The sequence below is a fragment of the Mustela lutreola genome, chromosome 2, assembly GCF_030435805.1.
Source record: "Mustela lutreola isolate mMusLut2 chromosome 2, mMusLut2.pri, whole genome shotgun sequence".
NCBI lineage: Eukaryota > Metazoa > Chordata > Mammalia > Carnivora > Mustelidae > Mustela > Mustela lutreola.
This window is the reverse complement of record NC_081291.1, coordinates 43,897,935-43,910,927: the sequence shown is the minus strand read 5'-3', so window position 1 is coordinate 43,910,927 and position 12,993 is coordinate 43,897,935. Positions and strand designations below refer to the sequence as shown.

Here is a 12,993-nt window from a genome sequence, read left to right as displayed (position 1 = left end):
AAAATATGATATACCCTGAAAAATTATGAGGATTATACGTAGATAGAATATATACATAAAATCTAACTTCTTACTTATAAATGTTTAACAAATGGAATTTATTTACATAAGACTCTTGAGAACCAGGCTCAATAGTTTTCAAAGTTATTTATCATGTAAGAGTATATTTTAAATTACAGGAATCCATATTTCCCGATGCCAAATATGATAGAATCAGCTATAAATATTCTTTTCAGATGCTATCTTTCATTGGTCTTTTTAAGTAAATTGTCTAGTTCTCAGAGTATTTTGCTGACATTTTATGTTTTTTTTACAAACTTTAATTTCAGAGAAAGCTTGAAAATGGTGAAAGTTCATCATATCTTAAAAGGCTGTGACAGAAAGTCCCCATTTGTCACTTTCTTAAGCATGATTTAATCAGTAATTATTTATTGGACAAACACTATAGGACCAATACTGTATGAAAATAAAATACGGCCTCTTAAAAACCTGAAAAATGAGTAACTTGAGAAATGTAACTTAAAGAACTACAAAATTTCATGTATAGAAAGGAACTTAGAGAGATTTTGTAACCAGCATTGTTTGGATGCTCAGTCTGTCTGAAAAAGGGACAAGAGAGAAGGGAACGGACCATACCACCCTGCCCTAAGGGTGGGGACGGGGGTGGGAGGGGCGGCAGGGGCGGCTTTTTTAATGACATTCACCTGTGTCCAACAAAGAATAAATAGACCCTAAAAAGAAGTAAGCCATTAAAGATGTTATCACTAGTCCTGCTTACACAAAAATGCTGTCAGTATTAAAAAGATTTACGTTCCCTGGTCAGCTTTCAATAAAAGAGCAACCTTCAAAGCCCTCAGCCCAAAGCTACTGTGACCCTCCTCACTCCTGGGAGCTTTATTCCCCCTCTGTATCCTTGCTTAATAAAATTCTGTTGTTCCACTCACTTTTCTTTGTCAGTGAGACTCATTCTTTGACTCTGTGAGACAAGAACCTAGCTCTCCCACTTCATATTTACTTAATAACAAAATGGGAACTTTTCAAAATGTTTTTCACGTCTTGGAACGCAAATTACTTTTCCTAAATGTGATGACCACTCTGGGAAGACACTCTGTATTTATAAGTAAACCCTCAAATTTGATAGGGTCGAGTTGCTTACTATTCAAAATATGTTTTATAGGAATGAAGAATCATCATTACCTGGAGGCATGTTAGAAATGGAGAAATCGAGCCTCACCTCAGACCTCCAGAATCCCAATTTAACAATGTCCCCAGGTAATTCATATGCACACAGTTTAAAAACACACATCTAGTCTATCTATGTCTTCGTTACTTGAGTACTAGTATTTAGAGGCATAAAAATGAAGACTGAATATAGCCCAAAGGCTAAGAGATGTCTGCATATTGTATGCAAAATTGCAAATATTTGGCTGGCTTCAAAGCATTCCAAACCTGTTGGCTGATAAACACTTATCTGAGTAAAACATAGTGCCTCCACTTCCAGGGCAGGTTTTGCTCAATTCTAATGATTCACTATGAACAATGGCCTTTAATTAGTTTTATTTTGGAAATCTGCAGTGCAGGTTTTTTCCTTTGTGAGAACTGCTGATTAATTAAGCAAGAGGACACTCCAGGCAATATATTTCTGGATGTAGGATGAGATGGAGTGAAGGATATGTTGGAGATTTCGTGACTTGTTCACCATCTTATACAAGTACATATATTCCTCAGCAAGATGCTGCCCAAATGGGACTCGTTATGCTCAAACTAGAGGAAACATCAGCACGTTTAGGGGAGAACTGCAGGTCCAATCATTTTTAGAGTATTAGGCACGTTTGTTTAAATTCCAATCAGAAAGCTCCACTTTTGCCCAGCATTTGAAATCTATTTGGTAATTTACCTTACAGCAATGTTTGAATAACAAAAAGGTTAAAAAAAAAATTAAGCAACCAGAAACAAAACAAAACCAAACAAAACAAAAAACCTTACTTTCCAAGGGCAAAGCATTCCAGTTTTACAGATGAATCCTTTGCAGCTTGTATAGTTTCAGGAAAACGCACTTCAATCTTTGGTTCATATTCCCCCATCACACCTGTTAAATATCAAAAGAGCTAGCAGCATTTCTGGAGAATAGAAGTTTTCTGTGAAGTAAATGCTTCATTAACCAAAAACTGATTATTTTGTACTTCAATTAACAACATTTTCATAGACTTAAATGAGTGATAGAGGGCAAAGAAACTACATGATGCTATTTAAGGAATTAGTTGATTTTCTTCTTGCTTAAAAAAGCAATATCTAAGATATATCAGAGTGTCAGAATAGAGGCATCCCAAATTTCCCTATATTCCACATTAGGATCTTACAAAGAATTTGTCTTCCAATTAAGAAATGAATGTACCTAGATTCTAAAATGTTTCTGAATTATCAAGAACATTTCTTCTCTAGAGATATCCAGATCTATTACGCCTTCATGGAACTCACTGGGGCAGATCTGTTCAGGAATAAGGAAATTTTCATTAACACTGTAGGAGGTCTCTTAATAGAAAATAACAGTATTTCTGCAACAAAATCTACAAATTAATAAAAATAATTGAGATAAAGACATAAATGTTCTCATGTCAGTTCATTAAGGAATTACTGCTAAATGAGTTTGCTGTTCACTTATAAAGACACATTTGTTTTTATAGTTTTAAATTTTTTAACAAGGAATTGTGGATATGGGCTAAGAATAAGACAATAGTCTAATGTATATAAATATGTTACCTACCAGAGGTGTAGCAGAAATATATCCCTAGGCTATCCTCATTAACTTAATTAATGAAATAAGTGGCAAATCAAGATTCCTCAAAAAACTGATTTTTTTTTTTTAATTTATAAACCAAATGCCAGAGTAATCTATTCCAAAGGTAAATGATTTACTGGTGGCCAGTACAACTGCACAGAAGATAAAATTTACAAAATATGTATCAAATAAAAATACTTGATTTTTAAGACCTGATCATTCCAAACATTCAAAGAAGCTATGGTTGAGGTAGTACAGAGTACTAGTTCAGCGAACTAGTTAAATTTTCTATATCGTATTTTCTTGACATCTGATTTTTCTTGAGTGTCTACTTTTAGAAGAGGTTTGATATTTCTTATATTAATACTATTAACATTAATATAGTATAATTCTTCTGATCTGTTTTTACCGTGTATGCACTAAAGATAATAGAGGGGATAGAAGAATGAAGGACTTAAGAAGGGGAGAAGGAGAAACTAAAAGTAGACCAGGAAAAGGAAAAATATGGTAGAATTTCTATGCATATTATGGGCTTATGAGCACTTTCTTTCATGAACAGAGTACTCACTGGAGGACAGAAATTGGACTTATGAATAAATCTAGTGGTTGCTATATTCTGAACTAAGACTATCCAAGTGTATTTGGGTGGTTAGTGATTATAAAAGCTCTGTCCTAAGAACTCCCCGCATGGAGCTAGTTCCATAATTCTGTTAGCCATCATTAGCATTATGTTCTTGCTCTTAAAATCCTCAGAGAGAAGAAAACTCTATGAGGTACTACATTTCTAGTCCAGATCTGATCATAAAATGCATCAACAGGTTTTCTATCTTTACATTTACCACTGTGAATATTTAATTAAAGAATCGACTAGAGGATTATTCTACTTCGATGACTTCCCTAAGTTTTCTAGTTCTCTAAATCTTGTGCCAGCTATGTCTTGACTAAACTAAAAAACTCATCAGAGACCAATTTGAATTATGTTCCTTGGAGGAATATAATTAGCATGAATAGTGTTTCATTCCTCTTTGGAATGCTTATAATTAATGTTTGCTTGCTTTGCTTTCCTTGGATGTGAATTTTTTTCCCCATTTTGCCAGCCAGGTAAATAAAGGGTGAACAAAAAAGACAACTATGGAAAAGGAAGAGGCATTAAAGAAAGGCTGCATCATATGCTCATTGAAAACAATATTACTCCATTAAGAAGTTTGGCAGCACCCACACGTGCACACACACACGCCTATTCCCTTAAACAAACTTTTTTATATAAAATGCTCCTTAAGCAAGGAAAGGATCTGTTCCAATGCCAGTGAAGAAATGGCATGATATACCCAGAGTCATATAAACTATACCATGTAAGTGAATTATAGAATTTTCTATTATATTTTTTTTACAGTATCTGATTTCCATCGTATTTGTAAATTGAACCTCAACTCATTGATGATGTGGCTCCTCTGAACCAGAGGGAAGCTGAAAGCTCAACAGATGTCCCCAGGCCTCAGAAGCGAAAGTATATTCCCAAGATAGCTCATCATCTTACCATCAGTGCGCTGCACTAATGGAGTGGGCGGTCCTTGAACACTTCTCTGTGCTTCTTTGTTTGTTATGAAGCAAGTGTAGTTGCCCACATCTGATGGTTCCACTTTGGCAATGTATAAGTTTCCTGTCTCTTGGGATACAAACCGCCTGTTGTCCTCTTGAACATATAAGGGGTTATCATTGAAGGTCCATGCATAAGATAAGTCTGGGGAACAGAAAAAAATAAGCATTATCCTTACTGTATTTATTCTTATCTGGAAGTTCTGTGCCCTCTTCTCCATAATTAGAATAAAATTGTGCCCCAGTTGATGCCTGCTGTCCTAGTATAATTGTAATATTCCCTTATATTCAAATTTGGATGATACATGACATAGTCATTCTGCCCATCACTGGCTTTGTGTATTTAGGGGTGCAATGAGGGCATGCCAAGAGAATAAGTGGATGAATGTATTAAGAACAGCTGTAACATATATAAAATATCACGGGGTTAAAATACACATGTATTTCTCCAGTAATGCTCACATGAAAACAGTTCTCTCAATATGTAGTCCAAAGGATGTCCATACTAAACTGTTTTGTGTCTGATTTCATTTAACATGGATTTTTTTAATGTTCACCTATGTTGTGTGACTATCAGGTACTTCTTTGCTTTTTATTGCTGGTAATACTCCATTTTATAAATATACCACAATTTGTTCAGCCACTTTCTTGTTGATGAGCATTTTGATTGTTTCCAGCTTGGGACCATTAGTGGTATTAGTGGAAATGACTATCTGTTGACATTTTCATTTCTCTTGGATAAGGCCCTAGGAGTGAGAAATAAGGTAGACAGATGTATGTTTAACTTTATAAGAAACCACAAAAGAATTTTTCATAGTTGTTGTACCTGCTGACCTCTCCACGAGAGATATGTGAGAGTTATAGTTATTCCATATTTTGTACAAATAACATGTCAGTCTAAAAAAAAATTTAGCCAGAAATCTTCGACCAGAGACAAACATTCTTGTGGATTAAGGCTTTTAAGTGTGGTACTATCTGAAGACTAAGAAATTGTATGAATCATGGAAACAAGGTAGAACTGAACTTACTTCTAGGGAAATGGAAGACTATAACTGGGTCTCCTGGGACTCCAAAGTAAGTGAAATGCACAGAGGCTGGGGGTGAAGAAGGGAAATACACAGGTGGAAAACACCTTCAGGTACAGATGAACTCAGAAATCACATAGTAGGAAATCACAGCTCATAGAAGAACAGTCGAAGCAACTAGGGGCCCCAGTTCAGGCAGAGGCTATGGGTCATATTTGTCATCTGCACTTTTATTAAAAATGGGTGCAGAAGAAAGATATGATAGACCCAAAAATGACTAATTATTTCTGATACATCCTAGCAATCTACCCCAGGTGGAAGCAGACTATCAGAAACATTTTTTCACTAACTCTACAGTATTTAAATTCTCTAAAGGATGAGGAGGCAATACAGATCAATAGCTATTCTGACCTTAAATTTGATCTATATAGAAAAACTTATGAGGAAGTGGGGATGTTGCCATCTTTATCATCTCTTTCACATAGGGAAAAATAAAGCACAGACGGTACACTTAGGGAACAGATTTTAGAAAGCACAAAAGGAGAGAAGGAAGGGAAGAGGGAGAAAGAAAAAGAGTGAGTCTACAAACAGACCATTAATAGTGCTGAGGAGCTAAAGTATTACATTCTAACAACGATTCATAAGTTATTTTAGTGAAAATGAATTCACCTATATTGACAGAACTCTGATATAATTCTCAGGAAAGAAGAAAATAGGATAGGATGATATGTCAGAGAACAATCAACAAAAATGCCACTTACATGTAGAATGTGAAAATGTACAAAGTGGCATTAAACCTATAAAAGTAGTGTTCAGTTAGAAAAAAAAACAAGATGTATGGTAATGTGAAAAGCATGCTGCAAATCAAGGTGGTTAATGCTGTGTATATGTATGTGTATGTATGTGTGTGTCTTTATACAGATCTGTGTGTCTTTATACAAATTATTAAATTTAACAACCTAGGAACGTATATAGAGGTTTTCTTAGGGTGAGGGGAAAAATTTTTATTCTCTACATAGTATGTTTCTGTCACATTATAATTTTTAACTACTATGTATTATTTGTGTAAATAGAAAAAAAAAAAACAGGATGGGAATAGTGTCAGGAAAACCAAACACTAGAATGATTTACAACTTGTGAAACAATATAATGAATAATATTTTTCATTCTTACTCTGAACTGTTCAGAATGGAGTATTATGTTTTATTCAGAGCACATTATAATCACTAAGGAAGCTTGTTAAAATACAGATAGCTAATCCTATGCCTAGCAATTTGGTTTCCATATATCTGAGTGAAGTATCATGGAATCTGTATTTTTAACACCCTATGAATGGCTCATATAGCTGAATTGGAATATTATGTTCAGAGCACACTTTACCAAAAGGGGAATTCAAATTCTCAAGTTTATCAAGAGACAGATAACCAATACAGCAAAGACCAGAAGTTATGTCACAAAAGAAAATGATAAAAACTTAGATTTTTACCCTGGGGGCAGGGTGAAGAATAATTGAGCAGTCTTCATAGATCTGAACTGCTGTCATGTGCAGAAAGGGTTAAAAAGAGCCCTTCCTATTGATGCCCAGGAGGCAAAAATAGGACTTTGGTTGTTGGAGGTTACAGAAAGCCCTATGGGCCTTAGTATCAGGAAGACCAATCTAAACTTCAGAGCTGTAACAGAGGTGATTTGTGAGGTAATGAGCTCTCTATCATTAGAGATGGCCAAGCAGAAGATGGATGAGCTATGTTTGCAATGAATGGGAAGTTAAACCTGTTTCTATGAACAGTCTACTCTACCCTCAACATTCCTTTGCTCTTAAGAGTCTAATGCTCTTAGATCAAGTATGCATAAATAAAATTCACTTTTTATTTTTGAAAATATGCTTTGACATTCTCATCCTGTTCCAGGGTATTGAAACTTCATTGCTTTTGCAAGTCCCTACTGGAGTCTTTTATCATTTCATGTGGTCTCTTGCTTCTAAGTTTCCTTACTGATGTCCTTTGCTGCCTCACTTCTAAGCCTGTTACTCTGTCTCCACCAAAGAGATGCTCAAAGGGTTTTTGTTTGAAAGTGAGAGGTATCTAGATAGTAAATTTTTCTTCAGTATATAGAGGAAGAAAAAAGGTAGTTCAGATTCCCTTGTTGTCAGTGACTCCTCATCTTTTGAACCTTTTATGAAATAAAGACAATCTTGAGCAAATTCCCAGGGCCATGTCTCAGTTTAGGGATCTTTATTCAGTGCTGATTTGGGAAGAAAAATAAGCTCTAGCTCTCTGAAATCCAAGGTTAACCCTTCTCACTGAGAAATTACAGGTTGCCATTAATGCCTAAGAAATCTTCCTATTCTTTACCCTACAATCTTGAGAACTGAGACTGTAATTTTCATTTCTCCCTTGGTGAATTCATTTTCACCTTAGTTGCTAAAACTTTCTGATCTAGTCCTTCTCTAAGAGTGGAACATTTAAAAGCTGCCAGAAGAAAATGGTCCAGATATAAGGAATATTACATAAAGAATAATAAAGAAAAAAATGAGTACTTCTATTTCATACCTGTTTCATCATCCCTAAGTTTTGTTTTATGGAGCTAATTGGCTATTGATAATATGCGCATTTAATAGGAGAAGGTACTAGAGCTAGGAATAGAAAAGTAATTTTCCAAAATCACATTGTTTGCATGTAGAAAGGGGAGGACTTGAACCTAGATTTTTCAGATGCCAAATCCTTTGCTCTTTTCCTAATACCATCTTTCTTCTTTTCTATTATTTATAACTGACCCTTTTCTTCTATGTCAATATGATCCCTGTGGAACATTCTTCCTTACTCTCAGACTTCTTTCCAAACACCCAAATTCTGTGCGTATCAAAGCCTACTCAGAACTAGGACAACTTTTCCTGATCATCCGTCCCCTTCCTGCCATCAGCACTGTGTGTCCTGTGTTCAGTTTCCTCAGAATCTTATAGAATGAAAGGTCAATCTGTCATTTCAATTACTTCAATGTGTTTATAGCTACTATTAGCAGGGAATAGAATGTATTTGTCAAACCATTACGGAAATAATTCTTTTCTCCAAAATGGCCTCACCAGGGGACAGATCTTCAAACCTCAGTGTGCATAACAATCACTTAAAAGACTTGGTAAAACACTAACTGCTGGGTTCTACACTCCCCATTTCTCCTTCAGTAGATCTGGGAAGGAGCCAAAGAATTTACATCATTAACAAATTATCTGGGAATGGTAATACTGGTGGGACCTGGAACACTTCTTTGAAAATCACTAATGTAATGGTACTTCTCAATCTCCTCTGCATAACCATACCAGAAAGGAAAATGGCTCAGAGTTTGATAAAATGGTGGCCATCTTGTATATTTCTCTTCAGGTGGTATGTGGGAACCTGAACAAAAGGATATTCCTTAGTTCATAGATGCATGGCATGTCTGAGATGGAAGGGACCTAATGATCTATCAGCCCAATCTTCTCATTTTATAGATGAGTAAACAGAGGGGAAGATAGAAGCAGCTCTGTTACTAGAATCCAGGTACCCCTATGTGCTCCTCTGTGAACTGATGAATGTGTTAACCTGCAAGCCCTTCCTGTCACTGTATTTTTCATCCTTCCCTTCTCCCTTCTCCCCATGGGCTCCTATTCCCCCCCCAAATAGTCAGGCTGAGTGGGGGCTTTTATCTATTTTGTTCCATCATCAGCTACTGTCATGCTTAATCTGTGTATTTTTAATGGGGAAAGAAAAAAAAAACTACCTTACAAATTGGAAGTTTAAAATTCTTCCCATTTGGCTTTTCTTAATTAAATGTATAATTCATGAGCCACTTAAGTTGAAACCATTGAATTTTTAAAATATTTTCTCCACCATCTATGACATTTATCTGTTATTAATGATTGTGATGCATTTTCCCTATGATGATTCAGCAGTAACATTAGAACTGAATGATAATTGGTCTTTCCTGAAGCATTGCCTGTAGTTTCACATTGACACCATCCTCTACAATTTTAATGTTATTAGGAATGGCAGATCTGCAGTAAGCAACTGAAGACTCTATCTGCTGCTCTCTCAAGCATACAACAAATCCTATTTTCCCTAGAGCATGATTGTGTTTTGACATCTTTTATAGCCCTATATCTTGCACTGTAATATTTAAAGTACAGACACAAGAGATATATGCAATTGTACCCATTATATCGGACATAATTTTTATTACAGGGGAAGTATCCCACGTGAAAGAGACCAGTTGTGATAAACACTGACAATGAGAACTTCTATTGGCTCCGTAAAACAGGCCTCAAAATGGGTAGCATGTTTCTAGAAGTAGAAAATAAATGAGAAGAATAAAGAATCTGAAGCGTAGTGCTCAGATTTAGTGGATAAATCTCCCTTTTGGAATATTCTGGAATGAGTGTACTTTACTGCAAACCTTGTGCAGAGCTCTAGGGTTAAATGTGACTGCCTGCCGGGTGGTAAATCATGGTTATGCTAGCTCAGTGGCAAAGACCTAATCCAAGAAAAATAATTCCTTTTCTGGAATTGAAGTCATTGATATTGGTGTTGAGCAAGTTTATGATGTAACCCAGAACACTGCCCTGACACCTTTACAACCACTCCGATTTCTGTTCCCATTTGTTCCACAATTACTGCTTAACCACCTAGATTTTATTAGATCCCTTTTGATTTACACATCTCCTGTTCAGAATCATGGAGATAGCTGCATTTGTGGCCTACAAACAACAACTAAGGAAAGGCCCTCTGAGTTCCTGCTATTGCTAGCTTACAAAGAACTCTAGGGCTGCATGCGTACCAGTACTTCCTACCTGGAGAAGGAATGAAAACACAGGCAGCTTCTGAATGAACTTCTAAGAAACCTCCAGTTTTAAGGAAGGCTGGGTAAGCCATGGGAGGCAATTACAGAAGGACTACACTTCCTTTGTTCCTCTCAATTCCCATCCTCTACAGGTGAGCTAGATATAAAGAATGTTAAGTGAGGGGTCATTCCAGTGGTTCTCAACCAAGGATGATTTTGCCTGAGAGGGGATATTTGGCAATGTCTGGAGATGTTTTCCTTCTCCCTATTGGGAGAGGGGGTGCTATTATATCAAATGGGCACAGGCCAGGGATGTTGCTAAACATTTTGGCAACACAGAGGACAAACCCCATAACAAAGAATTACCTCACTGTAAATTGTCAAGAGTGTTGATGTTGAGAAAACCTGGGCTATGCAAATGGAAATAGATGTAACATGAGAATTCTATTTGACGTGTTAGCAAGCAAGGGAAAACATTTTTACCGGGAAAGAATAAGATTGTGAAAGTAGAAGAGGAAACGTGGAGCCCAGGACCTAGGAAAATGAACTATGGGACTCTGGTCAGCTACATGATCTTTCTGGTTCTAATACAGTACACTTATATTAGATAAATCAATTTACGTCTCTAGGTGGTCTTTACATATTCTCTAATACAGATACACTTGCTGTTTCCATTTATACTTGATTTAGCAATTATTTTCTGTTGTGGGCCAGATTATGCCAGAACAAATTAGATAGCAGAATAAATGAAGTGGTATTTAAACCCAAGATATGTCTTCTTGGTCAAGTTAACACTAACTTCTTTAACACAATTACTTAATTTATAGAGTGGAGAAATTTTCTTTGACAGCGTTAAGGCACATAAGATGCTGAACTGAGAGTCCAGCATATAGGAAGCATTTGTTACCTTATCCAATCATGTGGCATTAAATACTATTTATGTGGTGATTTAAAAAAGAGAGAGAGAGAAAGAGAGAGAGACAATGGTCTCCAAAAAGAGTCACTCTCCTAAGTGCCATGTCCACCAACCAAAACTTAACACCAAACACAATTCTACTTTCAACCTCTCTCAGAAATGTGACCCTTAACCAGTTAATTTGGAATTACTTGGTTAGCAGGTCTCCTTCTATCAGGTGAGCAACCTACCTGACAGACCCTACCCATCCTCCAGACTAAGGTGACCTTGCCTGAAACAATCTATTCTTTGCTGAAACAACTTCCTTATCTTGCCTTTTTCTGCCTATAAAAGTCTTTAATTTTGAACCTCTTCAGGATTCCTTTCCACTTTTTTAAAGATTTTATTTATTTGTCAGAGAGAGAGAGCACACACAAGCAGGGAGAGGGGCAGGCAGAGGGAGAAGCAGGCTCCCTGTTAAGCAAGAAGCCAAATGTGGGACTTGATCCCAGGACCTTGGGATTATGACCTGAGCAGAAGGCAGACTCTTAACCAACTGAGCCACCCAGGCATCCCATGGGTTCCTTTCCATTTGTAAGATGATATGCTGCCCGATTCATCAATCATTGAATAAAGCCAATTAGACCTTTAAACTTATTCAGTTAAATTTTGTATTTTTAATAATGGTAACTACCAATATTAGTTCTCCAAACCAGAACTTTCCCCCAGATATATAAATCTAGTTGCCTACGCAAAATTTTCATTGTTCTATCTAACAGATATCTGAACATTAAAATGTCCCAAAACAAATTCCTGATTTCCTCCATTCCAAAACCTGCTCTCCTGTTATTGGTATCAACCCAATAAATGGCACCTCTTTCTTCCACTTGCTCAACCTAAAACCACTTCTCTCTTTCTCTTTACACTCTACATCTAATCTTTCAGGAAATCATCTCAGCTATACGTTCTAACTATATACTGAAGATGGTTACTTGTTCACCTGTCTGCTTCTATCATCCTGCTTCAAGCCACATTACTTCTCCCCTGAGTCATTATAATCACCTTTAACTCCTTATATTATTGCCCCTTTATGGTCTACTTAGAATAAACTTTTTAAACTGGAACTCAAAGAAGGCACGTCAGTCTTTTGCTCACTACCACACAATGCATTCTAATCTCACTCCCACTAAAAATCAGAGGCTCCATAATATCTTTTAGGTAGTGCTTACAACCTCATCTATGCTCCTGTTTGCTCACCTTTCTTTATCCACACTGGTTTCATTGCTTTTCTTCCAACGTGCCAGACACAGCCCTACTGCCAAGACCTTTGCACATGCTGTTCCCTCTGTGCAAACTGCCTTTGCTCAATGTCTCACTCTCATTCCTTTAGTTTTCTCCTCAAATGCCAACAACACTTTCTTTGGCCTCAGAATATACAATGGCAACACCCACTATTTCTTACCCCATTTAGTTTACTCCCTAGCTTTTATTACCATCTGCCACATTTTTATATTGTTTATTTTAAGATTCATGAAGGTAAAGACTTTGTCACATTGCTCTCCACTATATCCTTAAAATTCACTAAAAGGAATGGCACTTAGTATGTACACAATAAATATTTGTTGAGTAGATATATAGTACAAGTTCAGTAATGATGGTTGTTACTATTATACCAATAGACAACTGTTCTGCTATCTGCCTTTTACATATTGAAGCAACCTCAAAGTACACACACTGCTGATCTGAACAAGAACAACAACAAAAACTAATTGGCGGGGCACCTGGGTGGCTCAGTGAGTTAAACCCTCTGCCTTTGGCTCAGGTCATGATCTCAGGGTCCTGGGATCGAGCCCCACAGGGAAGCAGGGAGCCTGCTTCCCTTCCTTTCT

At 36.6% G+C, this 12,993-nt stretch overlaps 1 protein-coding gene across 1 annotated transcript in view; it reads right to left on the bottom strand.

Annotated features, from left to right (window-relative positions):
• Positions 1-12,993, bottom strand: part of LOC131824148 (contactin-6-like) — a 305,999-nt gene that overhangs the window by 105,214 nt on the left and 187,792 nt on the right. Inside the window, 2 exon segments of the mRNA XM_059161537.1 lie at positions 1,987-2,089; positions 4,317-4,520. Coding sequence (XP_059017520.1) covers positions 1,987-2,089; positions 4,317-4,520 — 307 coding nt within the window.